General features: G+C 34.0%; 4 protein-coding genes and 1 pseudogene across 4 annotated transcripts; all 5 read left to right on the top strand.

Annotated features, from left to right (window-relative positions):
- Nucleotides 1-2751: 2751 nt before the first annotated feature.
- On the top strand, nt 2752-4682 carry LOC18597823 (F-box protein At2g39490-like). The gene is made up of 4 exons (XM_007027055.3): nt 2752-2911; nt 3025-3849; nt 3939-4100; nt 4199-4682. The coding sequence occupies exons 1-4, from the start codon at nt 2840-2842 to the stop codon at nt 4610-4612; spliced, it is 1473 nt and encodes a 490-aa protein (XP_007027117.3). The 5' UTR covers nt 2752-2839; the 3' UTR covers nt 4613-4682.
- Nucleotides 4683-8789: 4107 nt separating this feature from the next.
- LOC18597822 (diaminopimelate epimerase family protein) lies at nt 8790-11632 on the top strand. Its single transcript, XM_007027053.3, has 9 exons — nt 8790-9182; nt 9255-9422; nt 9666-9736; nt 9947-10004; nt 10083-10262; nt 10607-10691; nt 10871-10930; nt 11026-11099; nt 11352-11632. The coding sequence occupies exons 1-9, from the start codon at nt 8910-8912 to the stop codon at nt 11466-11468; spliced, it is 1086 nt and encodes a 361-aa protein (XP_007027115.3). The 5' UTR covers nt 8790-8909; the 3' UTR covers nt 11469-11632.
- Nucleotides 11633-12246: 614 nt separating this feature from the next.
- LOC18597821 (ATP binding microtubule motor family protein) lies at nt 12247-19026 on the top strand. The gene is made up of 23 exons (XM_007027051.3): nt 12247-12634; nt 12744-12873; nt 12976-13131; nt 13346-13683; nt 13774-13912; nt 14100-14197; nt 14291-14447; nt 14526-14595; nt 14684-14760; nt 15067-15120; nt 15199-15279; nt 15361-15472; nt 15552-15638; nt 16394-16569; nt 16654-16815; nt 16909-17016; nt 17102-17260; nt 17340-17423; nt 17504-17709; nt 17929-18030; nt 18125-18234; nt 18324-18475; nt 18592-19026. The coding sequence occupies exons 1-23, from the start codon at nt 12453-12455 to the stop codon at nt 18811-18813; spliced, it is 3162 nt and encodes a 1053-aa protein (XP_007027113.3). The 5' UTR covers nt 12247-12452; the 3' UTR covers nt 18814-19026.
- Nucleotides 19027-20533: 1507 nt separating this feature from the next.
- On the top strand, nt 20534-21292 carry LOC108662074 (zinc finger protein ZAT11-like). The gene has a single exon (XM_018121205.2). The coding sequence runs from the start codon at nt 20707-20709 to the stop codon at nt 21214-21216; it is 510 nt and encodes a 169-aa protein (XP_017976694.1). The 5' UTR covers nt 20534-20706; the 3' UTR covers nt 21217-21292.
- A 2639-nt stretch (nt 21293-23931) lies between these two features.
- Nucleotides 23932-24641, top strand: LOC18597819 (zinc finger protein ZAT11 pseudogene; annotated as a pseudogene).
- The last annotated feature ends 887 nt before the right edge of the window (nt 24642-25528 follow it).

The following is a 25528-nucleotide window of genomic DNA, read 5'->3' as shown; positions in this document are numbered from 1 at the left end:
TCAAGCCCACAAACGACAAATCAATCCTAACCCACCGCATTCGTGACTCACCACCCTTGTAAATGCCATCCGCCCACTGACCATCGTGTCTTATCATAAGTCGTGATCAAAAATTTGTCAGTCGTGTTGTCACACGCCATGCATATAACGTAAAATGTTGTAACACGCCATGCATATCAAGTCAAATGTCGTGACACGCCATGCATCACTGTAATTACTGACTAGTTACACCAACATCCATGACACGCTAAAAACCACCCTTGTAAATGCCATCCACCCACTAACCACTGTGTCTTATCACAAGTCGCACAATTGGAACCCCATTGAAATTTTGAAAAAAAAATTATCAATCATTTTACACAATACATGCCGTGATAAAAAATTTGTCAATCGTGTTGTCACACGCCATGCATATAACGTAAAATATTGTAACACGCCCTGCATCACTGTAATTACTGACTGGTTACACCAACATCCGTGACACGCTAAAAACTCAAAAAACCAATTAACCCACGACACGCTAGGAACAGCCATGACACGCCAAAAACTCATAAATTCAGTTAACCCACCACACCCCAGGAACAGCCGTGACACGCTAACAACCCAAATAACTAGTTAACCCACAACATGCCAGTAACAGCCATGACACGCTAAAATAACTCTTCACTCATGTTATAGATGCATGGCGTGTAACAACTCTGGGCAATGTTTCTAATCCATCTTATCATTTACACCAAATGTTTTAGAAATTTAAGTGTGTTGCAAAAATAAACCCAATAACAGGTACCTTGATGTCATCTCTGCTATAGGGTGTGTTAATCTACGACAATGTCGCCAGATGCCGAGAGATAGACCACAGCCCGATGACGATGGTGATCAACAGAGAGTTGACAGAGCTCATACAGTTCAGAGATCTGAGAGAGCTGACAACGATGGTGCTCTAAAGAGACTTGCCAGAGTTGAGACAAAGAAAGATGACCGAGCCCAAACAGCTGCGCACATTTATTTTTAATGTTTTTCATTTTCTCTTTGGCGAGAGGCAGATAGCTCAAACAGCTGAGCATTTATTTGAAACGATATTTTTAAGGGCATTTTGATCTACTCATGTTTATTTTTGGATAGAAACAGATAACTTTAAATGGATGGTTATTTTTAAAATCACCTTATCACGATATCCTTCTCTCACAATTTTTTTTTTTATAAAATCACGTATAATTTACGTAACAATAAATATTAATCATCTTAAATATGATAAAAATATATAATCTATAAATTTGAATTGAGATCTCAACTAATTAATAATTTTTTTAATAAAAATTTATCAGTATATTAAGCAGATTAATTAATTAGAACAGATTAATTGATATTCTAAAAAATCTTCGCAGCATCTTGACTTTCATGCTTTGCCACACTTGTTCTCTTTGAAGACATATCACTGTTGAAAGTGGTACCAAAATCCGTACTTTACAGCATTTTCCTCGTGAAAAATCTACCTCTGACTTTAGGCAAAAGCCTTGCAACTATTATTAAAGTAAGAGGTACGGGCATGCTTGTGATCTAAGTTGAAACCTAGTCGTTGCAAAAAACGAGTCTAATTTCAAAGATTTATGCCAATATTTCCAAGAAAACGCACGAGCAGATCCAAAAAGCCCAAGTTTGACGTGGCTTGTAATAATATCTTGCTTAGCAGTTAATCAAAATTCAATACATAAAGTGGTCATTGCTTGTGTAAGGATAAAATGTTATGTTCTAACACATTATCAGTATATAAATATTATATATTGCCAATAAATTAAATATTATTATTTTTATTGATAAATAAATTTAAAAAATAAATATTCATAATTTTAAATTAAATTTAATAGTATATCAAATATAAACCTTCAATAATTATATAAACAAAATCAAGCACCTGGAAAATGTTGACTAAAGATGCAAAGGACCAACCAATCCCAATTATTTAAGGTCAATGAATACACACATTGTTTTCATGTGTTCATACATCATTTTATTCTCCTCCATCAAATTATACCGTATAAAATTAGAGATTTTACTCTTTGATATAATGACAATTATTATTATTATTATTATTATTCTTGTCAGTGCTCAAAAGTTTTTGTACCTATGTAGCTTGATCAATATTCAAAGCAATAATAAATTTCCGACTTGAACGTATGAAATGCTTCGCCTTTGAGGTCGCTTTCTCCACTAACGCTTGTGCATCAGTCCACAAAAAACATTACTACCAATCATACCAATCTATAGTGATCTCAAAACTTTTTTAACCATTTTGTATAATTCAAAATGTATAAATTTTGTATTTATTAAAAAAAATTAACTTGGTAAGAGAAATTTTATATTCTAAAATTATTTATATTACGGAAATAAATAATATATATTTATCTTATTCATAACTTAATTTTAATAAACTAACAATATTGTAATACAAGATAGTTCGTACAATTGTCTAACTTTTTGTTTTTCCTTTCTTTCAGACATAACCTAATTTGCGTGTTGATGCCAATTAACTTTTTTTCCTTAATTTAAAGTGGTTCCCACTATTCAACGTACGGCCCAATGACTTGTCGGTTTGAGCAAGTCTAATGATAATAACCTTTCTGACTAACAAATTTGTACTCAAATCAATTAAATTTAACATTCACTTCGAGAAACATGAAGTCCATGCCTAGAGGTCTTTATATAGGGCAAAAGGCAGCGTAGTGGAACAGCGAAGTGGTCCAGGTCCTTGTCTTTCACATCGCCCTGAAAGCTCAAATAGGGGGACTGGTAGTGGTACACCGTGCACAGCAATCACACAGCTACTGATACCCTTTGAAATATGGATCATAAATTTGTCTCAAATTCTTTTGAATTGGAAAACACGTCAAGCAACAGGCTCTCTAGGGATAAGGTAGCAACTACTGTATCCACTATCCGACTGAGCAACTTTGTTCTTCTTAATTTGCTCGTTCTTGTATGCAAAGAATCTGTAAGTTGTTGTCTAACGTTTTGTTTTTGAACCAGGGGAGGATGGAAATGGAAGATGGGAGGCATGATTTTATCAGCAGTTTGCCTCAAGATATTCTGAAACGCATCATATCTCTCCTTCCTTTGGACGAGGCAGTGAGAACGAGCACTTTTTCAGCTGTATGGAGAAGCCTCTGGGTACCTGTTTTAGTACCCTGTCATGAAGAAGCTGAAGGAGAGCTGAAAGAAATCATCTCTATGCTCTCCAAGTCTTATGATAGTCATCGGATATGGAAACTCTATTTAAGCTACCAGGATAGCAAGAAAGCAGCTTCAGAAACTAAGTATGACGTTTTCGTTTTAGCTACCAAAGGGGTAGAACAAGAACTTATCCTAGAGTTCTCTAAGAGGGAGAAAGAGGCCAAGGATTTCCATTTGAAGTTCAAACCAACTTGCCCTGCCTCAGGGGCAGTCAGCTTTTCCACTCTCAAGATGCTCCGTCTTAGATCAGTTAACAACCTCGGTAAAGATTTGACTTCTGCCTTATTCTCCAGTTGTAAGTTTCTTGAAAGCTTAGAGCTTGAAAAGTGTAGTGGATTGCAAAGCCTAGATATAGAGGCCAATGACAACCTTCAAAGCCTGAAGGTACTGGATTGTCCAGACATGGTCAACATCAGAGTCTCAGCAAGACATCTCAGATCGTTTTGGTATCAAGGTGTTCTTCCTCAGGTTCAGCTGAAGAATACTTTAGACTTGGTGGAAGTGATGCTTGATTTGAGAGATGGTTTTTGTAGTTGTGAGTTTGATTGTGAGGATGTTGTTTCTTTCCTAACTTCTCTCAAGGAAATTGAGATCCTGACTATTAGCAGTTGGCTTCTTGAGGTATAGTTCTCTTGTTACCCAAACTAAACTGAATCCTCTTTTCTTCTACTTCCATTCCTGACAAGAAACACTTGCCTTTCCATCTATAGTGGTTGTGCTCAGGAGGAGTTATCTTTTCAAGGCTGGAATTGAGATTCAACAAGTTAAAGGAATTGAGCTGGATGGAGCACTCTGGAATGAACAAGACAAAACGGGACTCACTGGCTTGCTTCCTGAACATCTGTCCTGCCATGGAGAAGTTGCTAATCAAAGTAAGAGTGTGTTTGCCTACAAGTTTTCCAGCATTACTTCAAATATTGTTTCAATATAATCTTTCATTCACATTTTTGTCCGAATAAAAAACCTGCAGGTTGATCCTGGCCTCAACTCTATATCTTGTCCATATTTTCACCAATACTTGCATGAACCTCACCTTTGGATGGATGATGCAACGGTGAAGTCCAATACTTCACGGCTCGAGAACCTCAAGATTGTTGAGTTTTGGGGTTACAAAAGTGAGGAAGATCAGTTTTTGCTGTTAGAACTTTTACTGGAGAAGGCAAACATGCTGGAGTCAATAACTGTTACTTCACCAGAGAATCATTCATGGGAGGTTGCAAAGATCCCTCAGAGTCAGCTAAAGCAGACATGGAACACAAGTAACCAACGAAAGCAGAATGCTGTTTTTTCTCTTTTCAGGGCCTTCTTTATGGCAGTTTTTGAAGAGATTCATGTTGTTTTCTGTCCAGAAAAGGCTGAAATTTGTAATTTGAGTTGGTTTTGAATCTATCTTGTGCATTTTGATTGAACAAACTGTATTAACATTTTCAATCTGTACATGTCAAATTGAGTAATGCTTGCTTGCTTAAGCTCTATTTGATGGATTCATTGAATTTGCAATGACAATGCAGCTTAACAGCTTGAACCTGATGCCCTGAGCTAATTTAAAAAAAAAAAGAAGGGATTTCAGAGATTGATTAACAGGAATCATCATGGAAGTACATAAATCACGAACACGTAATATGAACAAAAATCCTTTATTTAATTTAATATTTCGTTTGATTCTCGTTTATAATTTTAGTCAATTGATTTGTAAAGTTTTCATAAATCAGAATTTAAAATTTAAAATTAATTTTTTATTAATAATTTAAAATTAATATGTGACGTAAAATTAGGACAGAAACGGCAAAAGATATCTACTTATACACGTAATTGTGCATTTCACTAGAATCTAGATTTCATTTTGAAAGATGTGACTTGGCAGCAGCCTCCACTTTTTTCTCAGGGCTTTCGGTCACGATTCTTTGTTTTAATTCCTTTTTATATTAATAAAAGAGAAGAAAGATGCTGTCCTGTCCCAGCCTTGTTACTCGTTAGGTTTTATTCGGTCAAAAGATTACAATACTTCTAGACTTGATGTTACATTTTGCTGTATTTATTTATACTATGATTTAGGAATCAAAAACCTAATTAAAAATTTCAATCTCACAGAATATAAGAATTTAATTTGCCGAAAGCTACGTATCTTACTTTCTTTATTTTACCTACTTCGAACGTATGAACGACACTAAGAAAATATTTTCCACCACATGTCAAAAATTACTCACCTGTTTTCCTTTTGAGTTTGTTGTAAGGAAAGCACTAGTCAGTACCATAAACTTTAATTATCGATATGTCACTTTCCTTCAACCGAAATTTGAAAAAGTTAAAATCTTCTAGTAGGTAAAGGCTTTGTGAGGAGGTTGCTTGGACAACTAGGAATTGAGTTTTGTGTAGGACGGTAATGAAATTCCTCTACTGATCACCGACAGTCGAGCAAGCAGGGAAAGCTGATCAGGCTTATGTCACAATGGTCCTCAGCTTTGATTTGAATACTTGTTCAATAATTTTTTTATATAAAATTTTATATTTAATTCTAATTATAATTACAATTGAACGTATTATAGGTAATAAGTAATTCAAGGTTTAATGGTTTCTTGGAAGAAAAAAATCTCTTATTTCGATAGTAGTTGGGGAGAAGTTAGTTAATTTTTGTTAGAAAGTCAAAATCCAAAGAAATAAAAGTTAAAAATTTTTAAAATTAATACGTTGAACTTGATCAATAATTGAAATATTCATAATAGACAATTGTTTTATATATCATGTAAATTAAAAAAAAAACAAAAAAAAAAATTTATAATAGTTTTTTAAGAAAGTTGTACTCGATAATGTTTTTTAAATTCAAATTCATTTATTATTGACTCTATATTAAAAAGACTATCTTTTTCAATATAAACAGTTCAATTATTTATAAAAAATTCATCATCCGTTTTATTTTAAGTCATGTTTTCACAATTTTTATTACTGAATAAGGCTCTCTCTGTAATTACTGTAAAAATCAAAAGAGCTAAAATCATACGAATTAATTAATCAATCAAGTGATAATTTATTGACTTTTCTATTTCTATTAATTTTTTTGTACAATTTAGAAAATATCTTAATATCTTCAAAACCTTGGTAATAAAGTATATCAAGCTCATGATGCCTCAATTGTGAGGATCATTTTATTATTTTTTGTTTATATTAATTATTAAATAAATTTTTTTTGAGAAGACTATTAAAATATTATAATACCAAAATTTTAAAAATTTTGGAGAGTCACATCCCTTATAAATATACTACATTTCGTTTTTGATTAAAAAATATATAATAAATAAAAAAATTTAAAATTTTTGTAGAGGTCATCGACCCTCTGCCCTAAATAGTAGTTTAAGTTTGAATTTTCTCTCTTCTTTTTATGTGATCATAAATAAAAATTTTTAAACTCAATTTTAACAAATTCAACTTAAAATTTGACTCAAAATTTGTATTTGTATATGTACAAAAATGTGTAAGTTATTGATTTTACAACTGATATGATTGAATTCGTGTCTTATTGTATTCAACTTGGAGCCAGACTCAACATTTTATTAAAAAATACTATTCATCTCATCATTGATAGTTTTTCTCTTAGATATATATTTTAGTTTAAATATTTTTTTTAATAATTGGGAGATAGGGGATTTAAACCTTACTCTTTAAGCAGAGAATCATGCACTAATCAACGAGCTAAATGTTCGGATGCATATTTTAATTTAAACTTAAGCTACCATTGGTTCAAAGTTTTTATTAAAATTTAATATATCGAGATATTTTCATATTAAAATTTATTTGATTTACATATGAACACTTGACATTTTCTTATTAAATTTGAATATTTTTTTCTTAAATAATAATAAAAAAAAAAACTTGGTTGATGACCCAAAATTCAAAATTTGACATTTTCTCATCTCATCATGTCATCACTTGCAAAACCTAATGGATATTTGCAAAGTGTCAAGGATGGTTCACTGTGTTCTACCATTGACAAAAGTTGGGAAAGGAATAATCTTTCAAGCTCTATGAGAAAGTAACACTCCATCCATGCGTTGGGGATTCAATTAGTCAAGCAAAATGAACGAAGGAATTGAAAGGAGGCATATTGGTGTTACTTGTAACATCTTGTAACAATAAAAAATGAAAGCTCTGCCTTGGTCCCCTTGAACTACTCTTTGTCTTCTCGTGAAAAGTCTAGTTCACAATGCATGTCAACTTCCATACTTGATTGAATTCATATGGATACCAAATGCAAACTTCCATAACAAATAATGAAAGTATCAATCAAACAAAATTTTTGTTATTACGTAACATCTTATTCAATTTCTTTGAAAACTCTCCCCATAATCGAAATTTTTAAGTCAATTTCCCTATTCTCTTGTTACTTGTCAAATGCTTTTGATTTTGGGGATAATGCATGATTGTGGTGGAGATTAAAGAGCATAGGCATTGAAAGAGCTTTGTAGTGGCACTTGGTAGGCCACATGAGTGACTAAAAATCAATCCTTTCGTTTTCCTTCTCGATGAAATAATTTTAGATAGGAGTAAGCATTTGAGTAGTTCGATCAATTCGGTTCGTTATATTTAAAGATTAAATAGATTAAATATTTTTAAAAAATCGATCAAAAGAGACTAAATATAAAAGAGGATTGAATTGATCAAATATCAAATTGGTTCAGTTTTGGATCAAAATTTTATTTTCTTACAAATTACAATATTAAAATTTATAAACTTCATCAATGATTATAAAATATGGAATGAAAATTAGTAATTAAAAAATATTTTATATAAATTTTAAAATAATATATATAATGTTTATATATATAATATTAGTTTGGTTTTTTGGTTAATTTGATTTAAAAATTTTTTAAATCGAGAATTGATCAAATAAACCAATTAGATTAAACTTTTTGAACCAATAGACCCAATAGATCAATTGGACTGAACCGTTTTACTCAAATCGTATTTAGTTCGATTGGATTGTTAGTCTGATTCAATTTTGCTCACTCCTAATTTTAGAAGTATAAATTTTTACATCTAAAACAATCTACATTTTGTAAAAAGAGAAAAAAAATGTTAAATTATGTCTCAATCGAATTATCAATATTAATTGAATATAATCATTAATATGGTGATTAGTAAAAAATTATGGAAAACGGTGAAAAAGGATAGTAAATTAATAGTAATTAAGAGTAGGGAATATACAAATTAATTAGAAATCATTGAAGTAAAATATTTTTTATAATAGGCTTATGCCCTTAATCTCAAAACCCAAAGGCCCAAAGACAAGGTGTCTACAATAGGACAGCCCATCCCACTTCTAAACAGGCCTTAAGATTGCAAGCTCGGGCTCTACAGCCCGATTAATTACGGCTAAATTGTACTAATACTTCTTCCCGTGAATTTTTTTAATTTAAAAAATCATGGTGTGTTATGGGAAAAAAATAAAATTATAAGATGTGCAAGTGAAGTTTATCTTTATTTCAGAAATGCCCTCATGATCGCAAAATTCTGATTAGTTCATTTCCAAACAAGTTCCACGGTTCACACTCCGCATAAGATTCCAGCACTTCTCTTTTATTACATAACAGACACAACTTAGAGCTTCCTTTTTCCAGCTTGGACTCAACGGCACTGCAACACCCAAAAACCCGCCGCCGAAAAGTCAAGAAAGAAGCCTAAACCTCATGGCCATCGCCGCCACCATTTCCCTCTCTCTCCCGCTCCAAACCCGCCGTTTCTCCGTAGCCGGCGCCGCTCCTTTTCGATCAACTCCTTCTCTTCATTTCGACTGTCTCCTTTCCAACCTCTCTCTTAAAAACCCTAGCTTTCGAGTCTCCGCATCTTCCATGAGTATCGGAACCCCCGACAAAATCTCCACGACGTCATTTCTTGACCGAAGAGAAAGTGGATTCGTTCACTTCGTTAAATACCACGGCCTCGGGAACGACTTCATTTTGGTAATGTGTCTAATTTATTTCTCTTAGCGAAAATGTAGGAGCCTTAGCTGATTTTGTTGTTTGTTGGTAAAGGTTGATAATCGAGATTCGACGGAGCCGAGGATTACGCCGGAGCAGGCGGTGAAGTTGTGCGATAGGAACTTTGGTGTCGGAGCTGATGGAGTGATTTTTGCGATGCCGGGAACCAACGGCACTGATTATACTATGAGAATCTTTAATTCTGATGGTAGCGAGCCTGAGGTAATCTGCTTTCTTTTTATTAGTAAAAATGTTATTTGCTTTTCTGCCTTTACTTTTGAAAGCTAAAAGAAAGCAGTGAAAGTAATAACCAATGGAGCCTTAGTTTATCACTTGGATGCTTTGCTTTCTTTTGCTGAAAATAATTGTTGTTACTGACATTGAATATTGAGTGGTTTCTCGCCGTAAGTGTGTGTGAGGGATTAAAACTTCGGTTAAGTTTTTAATTGATACTTGTTCTTCTAGATGTGTGGTAATGGGGTGCGGTGCTTTGCCAGATTCATTGCTGAGCTCGAGAATTTACACGGGAAGCAAAGGTATTGTCAATGGTTTGTTTTTCTATTTTCCTGACAGTTCATGCTAGGATGCTGCTTGTTTGAAGATACCGTACTTATATATTTTATGCCCTTTGCTTCTAATGGTAACTGAATTATCAAAAGACAGCTTATAACAATGTATATTCCATATGAGTTTACTACCAGAAAGGTCTATTTGTAGTTTCATTATCTGTTCTAAATTTTATGCAGTTTTACTGTGTATACTGGGGCTGGGTTAATTGTTCCTGAAATTCAAGGTGATGGGAAGGTATATTATTTTGAAACCTGTACGTTACAGTTTCTCTATGGTGCTTAATGCATCTGACATTGAGCAGCATAATTTCAGGTTAAAGTTGATATGGGCGAACCAATTCTTAAAGCATCAGATGTTCCTACAAAATTACGAGCAAATAAAGATCAATCTGTTGTTAAATCAGATCTTAATGTAGATGGAGTGATTTGGAATGTGACTTGTGTTAGTATGGGGAATCCCCACTGTGTAACCTTTGGCACCAAAGGAAGCCAGGTTTGTATTCCAGATGATGACTGATAAGTTGATTATCCTGGAGTTTATATTTATATGAACTATTCCTAGTTACACTTCATCCGCAAAATTTGAACATTATGCTCTTTCCTTACTGTGTAACAAGCCAACTATTTGAAGTTAGGTATAGCTTATTCCAGAAGAGAGGACATCTATCACTCTGCCAAAATTTTCTTGGCGGACCAATAATTTACATGTGCTTGAGGATCATAACTTTTTACCCACTACATCCTTCGAGAGAGAAAAATATTTTTTCAATTTTCCTTTCTTTTTCCATTGGCATTTCCTGATACTTTATTTTTTGCTGAATGATTGTGGTTGTGCAGAACTTGACAGTCGATGAGCTAAATTTAGCAGCAGTTGGTTCTAAATTTGAGCATCATGAAATGTTCCCAGCTAGGACTAACACAGGTTAGTTTTTTATCTAATCTGAGATGATCTTTTGAAATCAATTCCGTGGCAAACATCTGTTAGCAGCTTCATATTTTGGTACATGAAGAATTGGTTTTTCTGTTGCATAGTTGTCATTTATCTCCTTTTAATAAGTAAATCTGCAGTCTAATCATAAATGTGTTCTATATCCTTTGCAGAATTTGTGGAAGTTTTCTCCCGTTCACACTTGAAAATGCGCGTTTGGGAGCGTGGAGCAGGTTAGTTATACTTAGCACCTGCTTACATAAAATCTTTAATTGTCACGGGTCAGTTTTTGTTCTGGCTAAAAGCTCAAGTCAATTGCATTTCATAGGAGCAACACTGGCTTGTGGAACTGGAGCTTGCGCTGTGGTCGTTGCAGCTGTTCTAGAAGGACGTGCTGGGAGGGTAAGTGTAGGACGTGATGTTTAAATTGCGTTAATGAAATAAGTCAATGAGATGGGACATTGAGATATTTTCATCTTGAAGTAGTTGACCTAGGTTTCTTAATTCATATCCCAATCCATTTCTGCATTTTTGAAGCATAATTTCTGCAAGTAGATGATTTTCAGTTTCTTAGGAGTGTTGGTAAGATGCTGACTTGAGGCAAAAGATTTTGGTTTGTGCTCCTCGCAACTGATTATTCTTGTTGCGAAACAGAGTTGCACGGTCGATTTGCCTGGAGGCCCGTTGGAGATTGAATGGAGGGAGGAAGACAATCATGTGTACATGACAGGCCCAGCTGAAGTAGTGTTTTACGGATCAGTGCCACTGTGATGAGTCATAAAAGAAGAGAACTCATTGTTTATTTTTGCTTGAATTTTGTAGAAATATAAGAGAAATGGTATCAAGGGTTTGCTCATAACATGTTTCTGGCCTTTTTGTTTTGAACGACAACCATCGTGGTAATGTCATTTCCTGCATCCTACATTTGATTCAAAGTTCTAGCTTTTGCTTTTACTCTGATCGATGCCCATGATTAACATTTTTTGGGTCAAATAATGATTACTTTACTAGGTTTTGTACTAGTAAGTAATTATAAATGTTGATGTGATTAAGCAAATTATATTATCATTAACTTTGATTTGATTGAATCTGGCTGAACTGATTAAGCAATCCTACTTTGGTACTTAAGCGAATTAATTAAAAAGAAAAAGATTATCCGTCCTCTTTTCTTCTTTTTATTTCTTTTAGGTATCTTTTAAGTTTAATATTTAAAAAAAAATTAATTATTTGAAAATTTTTAAATAAATTTTATTTTTTAATTATGTTTAATCCAATTTTTATATTTTTATTTTCAGGTAATTAATAGCAGTTAATTAATCATAATTATAATTGATTATTTGATCTCAAATAAAAAATTTAAATTTTAAAAAATTAATAAAACATTATATAAAAAATTAATCAATCAACCGAACTGAACAAAGCGTCTCATTTGAATTTTCATGCTGAGGGCCCACTTTTTTGAAAAGAAAGCAGCCACGTGTCCCAACGGCTACACATTCCCCTAATGTAGCCGTTAGAAAGCGAAAAGTTTCTTCCCCAGTTTGAAAACACGCTGCCAACTAGTAAAAAAAGAAAAACACCTAATTTTTACACACCTACAAAGAGAAGCAAAAAGGAAGGAAAGAAAGCGCTATCGAAAAAGCTCTGAATCTCACTCATCCTTCAGATTCTTCTTCTCTAAAGATTCCATTGAAAGAACAGAACATCCTCTCAAGCAACAACTCCGGTAAGATAACGAGAAAAAGCACAAAGAAAATGATGTCACTCACTCCAGACCAATTCAGAAAAGTAGGGATGGGAGGAGTAACGCCATCTCCGTCTCCGTTCCTCACTCCCCGGCCGGAACGACGCCGTGCCGATTCGAGAGGACCCGATTGGAGCTCTAACCGCCACGATAGAGATAAAGAGGTTAATGTTCAAGTGCTGCTTAGGTGCAGGTATTTTCATTTTTGCTTATTTATTTTATTAATTGAATGAAAAATTGTTATATTTGATTTAACTCAGTATATATATGTATATCTTTTTGCTCGATGATTATGGTTTTAGGCCATTGAGTGAAGATGAGCAGAGGATGAATGTTCCGAGAGTGATTTCATGTAACGAACATAAAAGGGAAGTTACTGTTTTGCAAAATGTAGCTAACAAGCAAGTAGACAGGGTTTTCACCTTTGACAAGGTAAAGCTCCAGCCCAAATGCTATGAAAATACCTGCCACTTTTCTTTGCATAGATTTGTTGAAGTTCACATTTTTATTTAATTAATTAATTTTTTTGACAAGGTTTTTGGCCCCAAGGCACAACAAAGAACAATATATGATCAAGCCATTGTCCCCATTGTTAATGAAGTACTTGATGGTTTCAACTGTACTGTCTTTGCCTATGGACAGACTGGCACTGGCAAAACCTATACAATGGAGGGTGGGATGAGAAATAAGGTAATATGATTGTAATCAAATCAAATTCTGATTTAAAAATTTATATTTGATGCACAATATTTTGTTTATGAATTCATACTTTTAGTAGTATGTGCTAATTTTGATTAGTGGCGCTAGTTGTGATCAGTTGGCGGTGTATAGAATTATGAATTGAGAATTTGTTAAATACAACTCCTTGATGAATATTAATTGAAGGAGTGTGTTTTAAATACAGGGTGGGGACCTGCCTGCTGAGGCTGGTGTCATTCCAAGAGCAGTGCGACAAATATTTGATACCTTAGAGGCCCAAAATGCTGATTACAGCATGAAAGTTACATTTTTGGAGCTGTACAATGAGGAAATAACTGATTTACTGGCCCCTGAAGAGAATTCAAGATACGCTGAAGATAAGCAAAGGAAACCAATTTCTTTGATGGAAGATGGAAAGGGTTGTGTTGTTGTGAGAGGTCTAGAAGAAGAAGCTGTATACAGTGCCAATGAAATCTATACTCTCTTGGAACGAGGAGCAGCGAAAAGGCGCACCGCTGATACCTTGTTAAACAAGCGCAGCAGGTTGGATTCCTGTATTGATTTGATTTGTTAATGATACTTGGTGTAGGAGGAATTGAACCTTTGGCTAAAGCAATTTTCTTTGCCTTGCAGCCGTTCTCATTCTGTATTTTCTATCACTGTCCACATAAAAGAATCTGCCGTCGGAGATGAGGAACTGATAAAATGTGGCAAGCTTAATCTTGTTGATTTGGCAGGATCTGAGAATATTTCTCGTTCTGGTGCACGAGAGGTATGGATATATATATATATATATATATTTGGCATTAAAGTCTCTTATTTGGTAATCACTGCCTTTATTATTGAATATAGTCTACGTAATGTGTTGTGTTTCTGACGTGGTTGGAAATCAATATTTATTAAGCTGCAAAGGTTTTACGAGTGTGACATCTTTGATCAAATCTACACTGGATTGGCAGGGCCGTGCAAGGGAAGCAGGAGAGATAAACAAGAGCTTACTTACCCTTGGCCGTGTCATAAATGCACTTGTGGAGCATTCTGCTCATATACCATATAGGTTAGGCTCCCTTAAACTCTGTTTTTGTTTATTGATCTGCTTCTAAATTTCTTTTACGAACTGTTTTCTCATGGTTACCAACATTCTTTGCAGGGATAGCAAGCTGACAAGGCTCTTGAGAGATTCTTTGGGAGGGAAAACAAAGACCTGCATCATTGCCACAATATCTCCATCTGCTCATTCCCTAGAAGAAACATTGAGCACTCTAGATTACGCCTATCGTGCTAAGAATATAAAAAATAAACCAGAGGTTGATTTGAATGCCTCTTTTGATCAATTTATTTTTTTATTCATAATTTTCTACTAATTAGAGACCTTCAAATTCCAGGCAAACCAGAAAATGTCCAAGGCTGTGTTGCTTAAGGATTTGTACCTGGAAATGGAGAGGATGAAAGAAGGTTTGATAAGCACTTGCAATCTCAGAGTCCTACATTGAGACAGAAAAACAAATTTAGATTCTTATTCATGTAAAAACAATTGATCCAGATGTTCGAGCAGCTAGGGACAAAAATGGAGTTTACATTCCCCATGAAAGATTTGCCCAAGAGGAAGCTGAAAAGAAGGTAAACTTCTATGTTTCTCTCTGATGCACTTTTTATTGTGGCTCAGCTTAGATGGAGAGTTAGATTTAGCTATGATTTTGGTACACTCTAAAGCAGGTCATGCATGCCAGTTTGAAAAAAAAGATTGACTTATCTTATGTAGGCTAGAGTAAAAAATCTACACTCTATATGTAGGCTCAAGGCTGATTGAATGCCAGTTTGAAAAAAAAAATTGACTTATCTTATGTAGGCTAAAGTAAAAAATCTACACTCTATATGTAGGCTCAAGGCTGATTGATTTGAACTTTAACTTATCTTACCCTGCAGGCAAGGATGGAGAAGATAGAGCAACTGGAGAATGATCTCAACCTTAGTGAGAAGGTATAACTTTCTCATATGCTGTATTTTCACTCATTTCTTGCCATCTCATATTTAATTTTTCTCTTGTACTTCATGCAGCAAGCTGATAAGTTTCGTGAGCTGTATATTACTGAGCAAGAGCAAAGGTTGGACTTAGAAAGTGACCTCAAGGATTGCAAGGTAAGCACAGACTGGAAATATTCATATTTGAACTCTCAGTTCTGGGCAATTCTCTGATAATAAATTATATTTGTTCTCCAGATAAATCTCGAAAAGAGTAGGAAAGAATTGCTTGATCTTCAAGAGAACCACAGGGTAGCCATCTTGATGCTGAAAGAAAAGGAGTTTGTCATCTCTAAATTTCTAGGCTCGGGTAAAAGAGTTGGTGTTGGAAATTTCTCATAGTCGACCTTTTTGCTTATCAGTAACAATGACAATTGTTTCATAAACAGAAAATTCTTTGATTGAACGGGCAAAGGAGTTACGTACTGATTTGCAGCATGCATCAGAGGACATAAATTCACTTTTTGCAACACTAGGTATGAGTTCATAACTTCTGTGGTTACACCTCAGTTTACCCTAATGGTTCACATTGAAAGCTATTTGATTCCCATTTCCAACCATCCCTTGTTCTTATAAAGGACCTTGTTGCTTCTAAACAAATATTTCTAAGGAGATGTAATAGGATGTTGCATCTGCCAGATAATCATGAACACCATGTTTCATGGTTGGCTCCAACTTGTGCTGTTGGCCCAATGGTGTGGACAGCTCCATGAGTGCACAGAGAATTGAACCAACCCTCTTACATTAAAGGTTCTGATGGGTCAAACTGTAACAACTTATGTAAAGATATATCCCATGAAATGAGACCTGAAAGGCTGAAACAACACCATTTGTATAAGAGTATTGCTAAGGACCTTGTTGCTTTCCGAACAAATATTTGATCCATCAGAACCTGAAAGGACCTTGTTGCTTTTCAAACAAATATTTCTAAGGAGATGTAATAGGTTGTTGCATCTGCCAGACACTCATGCACACCATTTCATAGTTGGCTCCAACTTGTGCAGTTGGCCCAATGGTGTGGACTGCGCCATGAGTGCACAAAGAAGTGAACTGCCCCTCTTACATGGATGGATCAAACTGTAACAACTTATGTAAAAATATATCCCTTGAAATGAGACCTGAAAGGCTGAAACAACACCGGTTGTTTTGTGTATTCAAAAGAAAAGGTGTGTTTATGAATCCATGCAATATCATTTAGAAGATCTTAATATAAATCTTTTATTCTGCACAGAAAATAAGGACAAGATGGAGGCAGAAAACAGAAGCATTGTTTTAACATTTGGTTCTCAGCTTGACCAGCATCTAAAAGATTTGCATAAGACCATCCTTGGGTCTATTTCTCAACAGCATCAACAACTTAGATCCATGGAAGAGCAGGCTCATTCATTTCTTGCCAGTAAATGTGATGTAAGAGTTAAAAATTGGTGCCCTATCTTAATTTATGCACGTGGCTGCTTTAATCCTGATTCATGATTTATGTATTATTGGCAGGCAACTCAAGCCTTGGAATCTAGGATTAAGAATATGACAGAGACACATGCTTCAGGAGTGGCAGCAATGAAGGAGCTTGCCAACACTATGCAAAGGAAAGGTTCCTCTGACCTGGAGCAAATGAGTTCTACATTTTCATCTCAAATCGCAGCTACTGAGCAGGTATGCTATACAAGGAAGATAATTACTTTACTTCAAGTTACTTTTGAAAGCGTGTGAGGTTTGCTGATTGGTCTGTTAATTTTGTCTTTGTAGTTCCTTGGCACTGCAGTGCTGGAGGCCAAGGAGGTTATTGAGGATCTCCAGAATTCTCTTAATGAACAAAAGGAGCTGTTGCTTTTCTCTGCTCGACAACAAGAAGAGGTGTATTTGTTTTTCTTCATTTCCTTATGTTCATGCTATTCACTCTACTTGAACAAGTAATTCTCATCTTTGTGGATAATGACAGGGATTACACCGCAACTTGATCTCAGCACAAGAAATATCTAAGGCAACGGTTGATTTTATGACTGACATCACTAATCAGGCTTCCAAACTCATGACAACTCTTGAAGAAACCCAAACCAAGAAATCCCAGCAATTAACAAATTTTGGAAACAGATTTAAGGCAAGTTCAAATTCTACATGCGTGATTGATATTGTGAACAAATGAAAGCTAATAATGAACTTTCACTGCTGTGAAACAGGAAGAGGCTGTTAGAGAGGAAAAGCAGGCTTTGGAAAAGATTGCAGCAATATTAGCAACTTTGACATCTAATAGAACTGCTATGGTTAGTAATCTGCACGTTCTTCTCTTGCAAGGCCCAAATACTTTTTAAAGAATTTTATGCTTATAGAAATTATTTATTAGGTCGAAGAGGCATCAAGAAACATGAAGGACACAGGTATTCAAGATAATACGATATTGCAGCAACAGATATCCGTGCTGCAACAGGTTACAGCTGATGCTGGGAAGGAAATGAGTAAGTATATGGAAAAGATGGAAAGCCATTTCATGGAAGACACCTTCTCGGTGGCTGAATCTAGGGATATAATGGAAGATGGCCTTAAAGAATGGTAAGCTTTCATTTGATTACTGTATGATATGCATACATAATCATCCAATTTGCAAATTAAAAAGAGTTCTGTTTATTCAAAAAGTAAATAATTTTTATGATTACTTTATGATATGCATACATAATCTCATGGTGGTATTTTAATAATTTTAATGATCTAAATAGTCGATTCTAATATCAAAGTTACTAAATGTAATTATTTCTTTCATTTAATGCACAGCTCGAAAAGGGTGAATGATTCTAGGCAGCAGTGGGAAAATGCCAAGTCATACATAAATGAACTTAATATAAGCAGTCTTGCAGAGATCAAATCAACTGTGAAGTAAGTTTTTCATGTTCCTTGTTTCTTGAAGTCCTTGTTGTTTTGAACTTCAGAGGTCTATTATTGGTAAAATATCTGCTTATTATATTGACAGGGAAAATATCAGAATAAATCAGACAGTACATGAAGAACTTTTATCCGCATTCTCCTCTATGGATGCAGAGTTTGGTGCTAGAACTGGAGATATAATGGCAGCAATTAATGGTAATTTACTTGTACATTAAGCACAGGTTCTTCATTTCAGAATTGGGTTCTTTTCTCATTCTAAGTGGGAATATATTGCCCATTGGCAGATTCATTACTTCGTGACCATCAAAGTAAGAAGGAAATAGACTCCCTTACAAACTTGTGCTTAGACCATCTCGAAACAGTGCAAGAAAAGCATGGTGAAAGCATATCGAATATCAGAAGCGAAGCTGAGAAATGCCTCGTAAAGGATTACTTGGTAGGTTTTGCTTGCTGAAAATGTTCATATTCCTTGTCTAGATTTTAGCACATAAAAATTCAGAACATTTGATCTAAGAATAATGAATATATCATTTGTGTTGCTGTTTTGAGCAGGTTGACCACCATACTAATACAACACCAAAGAAGCGAGACATAGTTGTGCCGAGCTTAGCATCAATAGAAGAGATGAGGACACCTTCCTTGGAAAACCTCAAGGAAGAAGAAAATAACTCAGAGAAGAGATCTAAATGGGGCAACAGTGATAGCAAAATCCATCAACAGATTGCACGTGAGGCATTCTCACCAAACAGAACTCCTTTTGCTGATGTCAATTGATTTATGATTAGGACATAAAGGTCCATGGTGGGTGTGTGTATACGTATGTAGTGGAAACCCTCATCAGCTGATGAGTACTATAGGACAGAATCTGGAGTATATCTAGACACATAATTTGTCCGTTCAATGCTGATCCCATGTTAAGAAATTTCAACTTTCATGCTGTTTTACTAAGTCGTCATGGCATCAATTAAATTCTTACATCTTATCTTACATCATATGCTTACTTCCTTCTGTTACTTCATTCCTTGCTTCTCTCTCTCCATGTTTATCTTTTCCTTTTCTCCTCTTTTACTTCCATCCTTATCAGAGATAATCAAGCCCAAGATGTGGAACAAGGAAATGATGGAACTTGTGAACAAAGATTAGCAAAGTCAAATATGGTATGGTGGCTGTCCCTTACCTGCCTCAACCAATACAAAGCAAAATTGACTAACTTTTTTAACACCCTGTAATGGGAAAAATTCTCATTCACACTGCACTGACTGAAGTATAATAATTCATTTTGGGTATGGCTTAATTACAAAGTGCCAAAGGAAAACAAGATTTACAAGAAAGCAAACCACAGGGAGGGAGCAAATCAATGTCTGCGGCCCCTATTGCTTGAAACTTGCAAAAATATTTGACAATTTCCACTCAGGTAGGTTTATCTACTGTTTATCCATTACGCAGCAACATCAGCAACAGGGGTTTGACCGTTGAAATTATCAAGCAGTGAGAAGATTTCTTAGGTTTTGACCAATCAGCTTTCTTTGGCCAGTCTAGGGCTCGTGTTTTACCCTTCTAAGTTATACTAAGAATATCCAGCTATCCAGACTGCCGTTTCGTGAGCCGAATGAGAAGCAGACGAGTAGGATACGTTAAACACTGGAAATTTGCAATTAAGTGGAAAAAAACAAAGGGTTAAATATTCTTTTAATATTTAATATTTGTTAAATTTTTATTTTTAGAATTCAATTTCAACCCATTATTTTATTCAAATTAGAATTTAATATTTTGGATTTTATAAAATCAATGAAAAAATAATTAATAAAATTAAAGATTTTTATGTTATGAATTTTAAATCAATAAAAGAAGTTGTGGGTGTTTTAAGTTTATCAATAAACACTTTTTTTCAATTTAACTTTTGGATTGAAAAAATGAACGGTGACAAATAATATAGAATTTATTTAAAATTTTCACTTCTCATAAGAAATATAAAAATCAAAATAAGTATGAATAAAGTAATTTTTTTTTATAAATAAAAAAAGTTGATACAATAATAACGTGACTTAGTTGGGTAAGAGAGATTGACAACATTTGAATATTTAATTTCGAAGATTTCTAATTTTAATTAAGTGACAACATGTGATAAATTAACAATTTATAAATGCATTGACATTACATTAAATATAAACCCATACTTTTATAAATTCTCATTTTTATATGATCTTATAAAAACAAAAGTTATCGGAAGCTTCAGTGAGAGACACTGTTATAGCCACATAGCTCGCCACTCGTGACCTTGTCTCTAGTAAAACACCAACGTGATTATTGAAGACTACACAAAGGAACCTGCTTGGCTTGCTTTACATTTCTTTATGTTTGACCCATTTGGCGCGTTTGTCCATCATTACAACAGCCCCAAGGAGCATTAAACGGGTTTTTCCATTTCTCTATAATAAAAGCTCCCGATAGAGTTGTAAGACTCCGCAGACAAATGGGTAGTTCTGCCTTTTAGAATAGTCAAATTAGCAGTCAATCTTCTCAGCTTCATGAATTGAGAGTTTTCCTTTGTTTATATAAAGCTGAAACACCGGCTCCCAAGTTTCTCATCACCCCTACAGCCTCAGGCTTTCTTCTTTTACAAATACGAAGAAAAACCCAAGTATTCTTATTGAGATTTAGCTAGTGATGAAGAGAGAACGAGAACATGGAGAGATTCAGGGTTTTGACATTGCCAGATGTCTAATGCTGCTATCTCAAGGCCTGGTAGAAACCAAGCCGAAAGACCATTCTATGAGCGAGGTTTTCGAGTGCAAGACTTGCCACCGTCGGTTCTCATCGTTCCAAGCTTTGGGAGGCCACCGGGCCAGCCACAAGAGACCCAAATTGATGGGGGAGAAAGCAAGTGAACAAACACAGTTCTTAAGTTTATCGACCAAGCCCAGGACTCACGAATGCTCCATTTGCGGCCAGGAGTTCTCCATGGGGCAAGCTTTGGGTGGCCATATGAGAAGACATAGAGCCGCCGTGAACGAAAGCAGCTTCTCCCCGTTTCCGGTCGTTTCAACCGTGCCTGTGTTGAAGAGATCGAATAGTACTAAGCGGATCCCGTGCTTGGACTTGAACTTGACCCCATTGGAGAACGATTTGCAAGTGCTGTTTGGGACCAGGGCTCCCAAGGTTGATCTCTGCATCTGATACATAATCCCCATTCTTTTCCCATATGACTCTTGTAATTTTTATTTCATTAACAACATTTTTCTCATTTGTTTTATGTACAACATCTCAAATCTTCAATTCTTCTTTTATTTTTTTTATCTTTATTAATTTGTACACTTTAATTTGTTTCTCTGGCTTCATTATCAGTTAATTTGTTGTAGTTCTGATAGATATTCCTAATAATATTAATTCCATCATCTCAAAATATTTTCCCATTATGATCATTTTTCTAGCCACTTGAGACATAAACAGTCTCTAGATATTATACACCGGCAATACATCAAATAAAATTGAAAGATTTTCTCATATTGTAATATTTTGATATTTCATGATGAAATGAAATTATCCTTTATCAAAAAATAAATTGAAAGATTTTGAAACTTGGTATAGTTTAAAAAAATTTTCTGAATTATTTAGAAAAATTCAAATAAGTTTTTACTCTTTTATTATGTTTAATTAAATATTTATATTTATATTTTAAATTAATTAAATATTTATTATTAACAGTTGATTAATAGTTATTAATTAAAATACTTCTTGTAATTTTTTTATGTTATATGGCGTTGACGTGGTATGTTAATATATCATAAAAAATAATAATGTGACATGTTAATATAATATGGTAACATAATCATATGCGTATAAAAATTGATAAGTGATATTTTAACTAATCACACTTAATCAGATATTAGTCATAAAATCTATTTAGTCTAAAATAAAATTACATAAATAAAGATTTATTTAAATTTTTTTAAATAATTCAATTTTGTTTTAAACATTATACTTTTAAACTTTTAGTTTTGCACATTTATAATAATCTATGATTAAGTAATAATGTAAATATTATATATTAACAGTATATCGTCGTATATAAACCCACAATAATATATTTGACACTAATTGTGGTAACATGTAGTACTAATCAACTTATAATTCAATTGCCTATAATAGGACTTGGCTTGAGTTCAATGGTCAAATATCTTGACCAGCCTTACCATTTAAAATTGCTACTACAAAAGGTAATAAAGGCCAATGAAAATGACGGCTTCCTCGTGTTTGAATATTCTGTCAAAACTACAGTTAGCTGATATTACATTACTACTTAGTAACAATCGTTTTCAAAACCCATGCCAGCCAAACTAATTACCTTTGTCATTGTAAGTAATTCTGTTAATTAACGATCTGGCTCTAATCATTAATACGAATTAATACATATGAGAGGTCAATTCAAATCATAGTTATCAATATCGAACTGGGATTATGACTCGTGCAAAGTTTCGAATTTCAAAGTCAATAGTTCAACAATGAATCATTTGAGTTGATTATTTTTTAATTTTATAGATAAAATTATAAATTATGAAAATATTTTTGCATACTTGTTTATATGAAAAATTATGATATAAAAATTAGAAAAATAATTTTTTTGTAAAAATGATGAAAGAATTAATAATTAGTATGCAAAAATTTATGTATGATTTTAAAATGTGGATTATTTCTAATTAATTGCACAAATGACCAATTAAAGATTCGATCCGAATCAAGGGTTAGGTCATTAGATTGATCGGTCCAATCATCGAGTCGGTGTGAGTTTGATAACTATTTATTTAATATTATATCACCCCCAAAAGTTATGTATATTTTCTTCATACATAACTGAGTGGTTTAGGTTAATGTGAAACTCTAGGCATCCAAAATAAATGTAGATATTGCAATATATTTTTTTTAAGAAAGGAGAATTTGAATTTAGTTCTTTAAGTTGAAAAATATAACATTTATCATTAAAAGTAATAAATTTTGGTGCTAGATATATCTTGCATGTTAAACTCAATTAATTTAAACTAGTTGAAAAAAATTAACCACTTCATTAACTAATAATATGAAAACTTAAAATCATTAAATACATACAATAAAAGAGTTTTGGTCTCAAGTATGATCATGCACAAAAAGCTACAAAATAATACAATAACAATAAACTAATTGTCTTACGTTAACGTGGCTTCATCTTTACTCTAAACAATATAATTATATTAATCAAAATAATTAGCTGATGCAGTGATGAAGTAAGAAATTAGGTCATCCAACTAAAGCCCAGAACAATATATTAATCTTAATTCCGCCCTGAAACATCCCACCTGGTCTGACGGTGGAGGACATGGTGATGTGGCTTTCTTCGAGCATTCCCTCTCATCGACTGCTGGCCTCATTTCTCGGACACTCAACGCCCTTTGTCTCATGTGTACGAGGTTTTATAATATGTGAAGCAGACAAAAGTGACAATTCTATAAGATATTACATAAATTTTAATGTATAAATTAAGAAAGTTCGGATCTATCCAATGTTTCTAGCTTTGTTTATGAGCTACTATTTTGACTGATTATGCCCTTTTTGGGGTCCAGGCTCCATAGATTCTCTCAAACAATATATATCCGAAGTTTCAGAGAAGGTTCATAGCCATAGCTCGCCACTTGTGACATGTTCATTAGCCTAGACATTGCTCACTGCTTACGTCCATTTCTGGCTGCTAAAGGTGGAGCACTGTTTGATTCATTATTCATCAATTCCTTTCAGTATGATCAACTTTAAATATCGTATAATCTAGTCAAATAATCAGTCAAAATTCATGGACAGAGTTCCTTATCTACAAAGTATAAATACAAGCTCCAAGGTTTCTTTGTTACCAACCCAAAATCTTTTCCAGCTTTGCCTCTAAACCCAAAAAATCTTTCTCGAGAAAAATTAGACTTACTTTTGTTGATATGAAGGGAGGTAGAGAAAGCGAAGAGAGTGTGGCAAATTGTCTAATGCTGCTGTCTCATGGCCTAGAAACCAAGCGGACGTTAGACCATTCGGTGGAGGACGTTTTCGAGTGTAAAACTTGTCATCGCCGGTTCCCATCGTTCCAAGCACTCGGAGGCCACAGGGCGAGCCATAAGAGACCCAGATTGATGGGGGAGAGTCAGAAAGCAGATGGTTCCAAATTTCTAAGTTTAGCAATTACTAAGCCTAAGAAGCATGAGTGCGCCATATGTGGTAAAAAGTTCGACTTGGGGCAAGCTTTGGGAGGCCATATGAGGAAGCATAGAGCTTCCATTTACGAAAGCTTCTCTCCTTTTCCTGTCGTCGACCCAGACTTGCCGGTGTTGAGCAGATCGAATAGTAAAAGAATTATGCGCTTGGACTTGAATTTGACTCCCTTGGAGAATGATCTGAAAGCATTGTTTGGGAAAATGGCTCCTAAAATTGATAATCTTCGTCTTTGATCATGATCACAAATTTGTTTTTTTGTTTATTTCATGCAAATGCAAATTAGGATATACATAAATATATATATATATATAGATATATATATATATGTATATATGTCTTCTTTATACCTTGTCATATTGAAATGTTGATCCCCTCAACTAAGCTGTATATACTCTTATAACAAAGAAAATACCCAAGGCAAATTCATAGAGAAAATTAATTAGTTTATGTATATTGATGAAAATAATTGGTAATCAAATCATTTTACTTAAACTTATAAAAAGAAACCCTAATTTTGAAAAATAAATGTATATAAATTTTAAACCTCTTATGTTGAAGCCATATATGTAGTTATCAATTTATCTTCAAGTCAACTACTTTGATTAATTAGAAAAAAAAAAATTTACCATGCATGTATCATAGCATATAACTAGATATTCTTTGCTTAGATCCGTCAATGACATCAGTGTACTTTAATTTCATTAAAAATTTACTACTAGTCAACATTTCATTCGAAGGCATACTAGGATGACTTGGCTTCAGTTTAAACAATGCATAACACATCAACTTTTGAACAAATTAAAGATCAAAGCTTTAATGATTCCTCTTTATACAATAAAAGTTCATATCAAAGACATGATTGCTATTGTGTGTGCTTGTCATGATGGATGGGGACTTCGTGTTTTTTGCCTTGGTGTAAAGATTGAACAATTTTTTGTGGTGGTATAAACTATTTCATATGCTTATCCAAAAAGAAAAAAAAAAATGATTGCTATTGTAAAAATTAGGGCAATGAACAAAGTTGACTGGTTCCACTTTTGGAATCAATGGCATTAGAATTGTTCTACCATCAGCAACAATATTGACTATGGTTAAGCTTAAGGATATGCCTTTGTAATTTTCAAAAAAAAAAGAAAAGTATACATGCCTTTGTAATCTCTAAGTATCTAACAAATTGTCAATAAAGCAATGATCATTGATGAAAAATTATTTGAAAAACGAAAATTAGATGAACTGATGTCAGGAATCTGATCATCTATGGCGG

The sequence above is a fragment of the Theobroma cacao genome, chromosome 5 (genome assembly GCF_053813885.1).
Source record: "Theobroma cacao isolate CCN51 chromosome 5, ASM5381388v1, whole genome shotgun sequence".
Lineage (NCBI taxonomy): Eukaryota > Viridiplantae > Streptophyta > Magnoliopsida > Malvales > Malvaceae > Theobroma > Theobroma cacao.
The sequence above is the reverse complement of the archived record's forward strand: the minus strand, read 5'-3'. Positions and strand labels throughout refer to the sequence as shown.

Excerpts from the sequence above, each read along its gene's own strand:
- LOC18597822 (XM_007027053.3), top strand. The coding sequence starts at position 8,910 with ATGGCCATCGCCGCCACCATTTCCCTCTCTCTCCCGCTCCAAACCCGC. Across the intron at positions 9,737-9,946 it reads AATTTACACGGGAAGCAAAG|TTTTACTGTGTATACTGGGG; the intron begins GTATTGTCAATG and ends AATTTTATGCAG. Across the intron at positions 11,100-11,351 it reads TAGAAGGACGTGCTGGGAGG|AGTTGCACGGTCGATTTGCC; the intron begins GTAAGTGTAGGA and ends GTTGCGAAACAG.
- LOC18597821 (XM_007027051.3), top strand. The coding sequence starts at position 12,453 with ATGATGTCACTCACTCCAGACCAATTCAGAAAAGTAGGGATGGGAGGA. Across the intron at positions 16,816-16,908 it reads AAATCGCAGCTACTGAGCAG|TTCCTTGGCACTGCAGTGCT; the intron begins GTATGCTATACA and ends TTGTCTTTGTAG. Across the intron at positions 17,424-17,503 it reads CATCTAATAGAACTGCTATG|GTCGAAGAGGCATCAAGAAA; the intron begins GTTAGTAATCTG and ends ATTATTTATTAG.
- LOC18597823 (XM_007027055.3), top strand. The coding sequence starts at position 2,840 with ATGGATCATAAATTTGTCTCAAATTCTTTTGAATTGGAAAACACGTCA. Across the intron at positions 2,912-3,024 it reads ACAGGCTCTCTAGGGATAAG|GGGAGGATGGAAATGGAAGA; the intron begins GTAGCAACTACT and ends TTTTTGAACCAG. Across the intron at positions 4,101-4,198 it reads TGGAGAAGTTGCTAATCAAA|GTTGATCCTGGCCTCAACTC; the intron begins GTAAGAGTGTGT and ends AAAAACCTGCAG.
- LOC108662074 (XM_018121205.2), top strand. The coding sequence starts at position 20,707 with ATGAAGAGAGAACGAGAACATGGAGAGATTCAGGGTTTTGACATTGCC.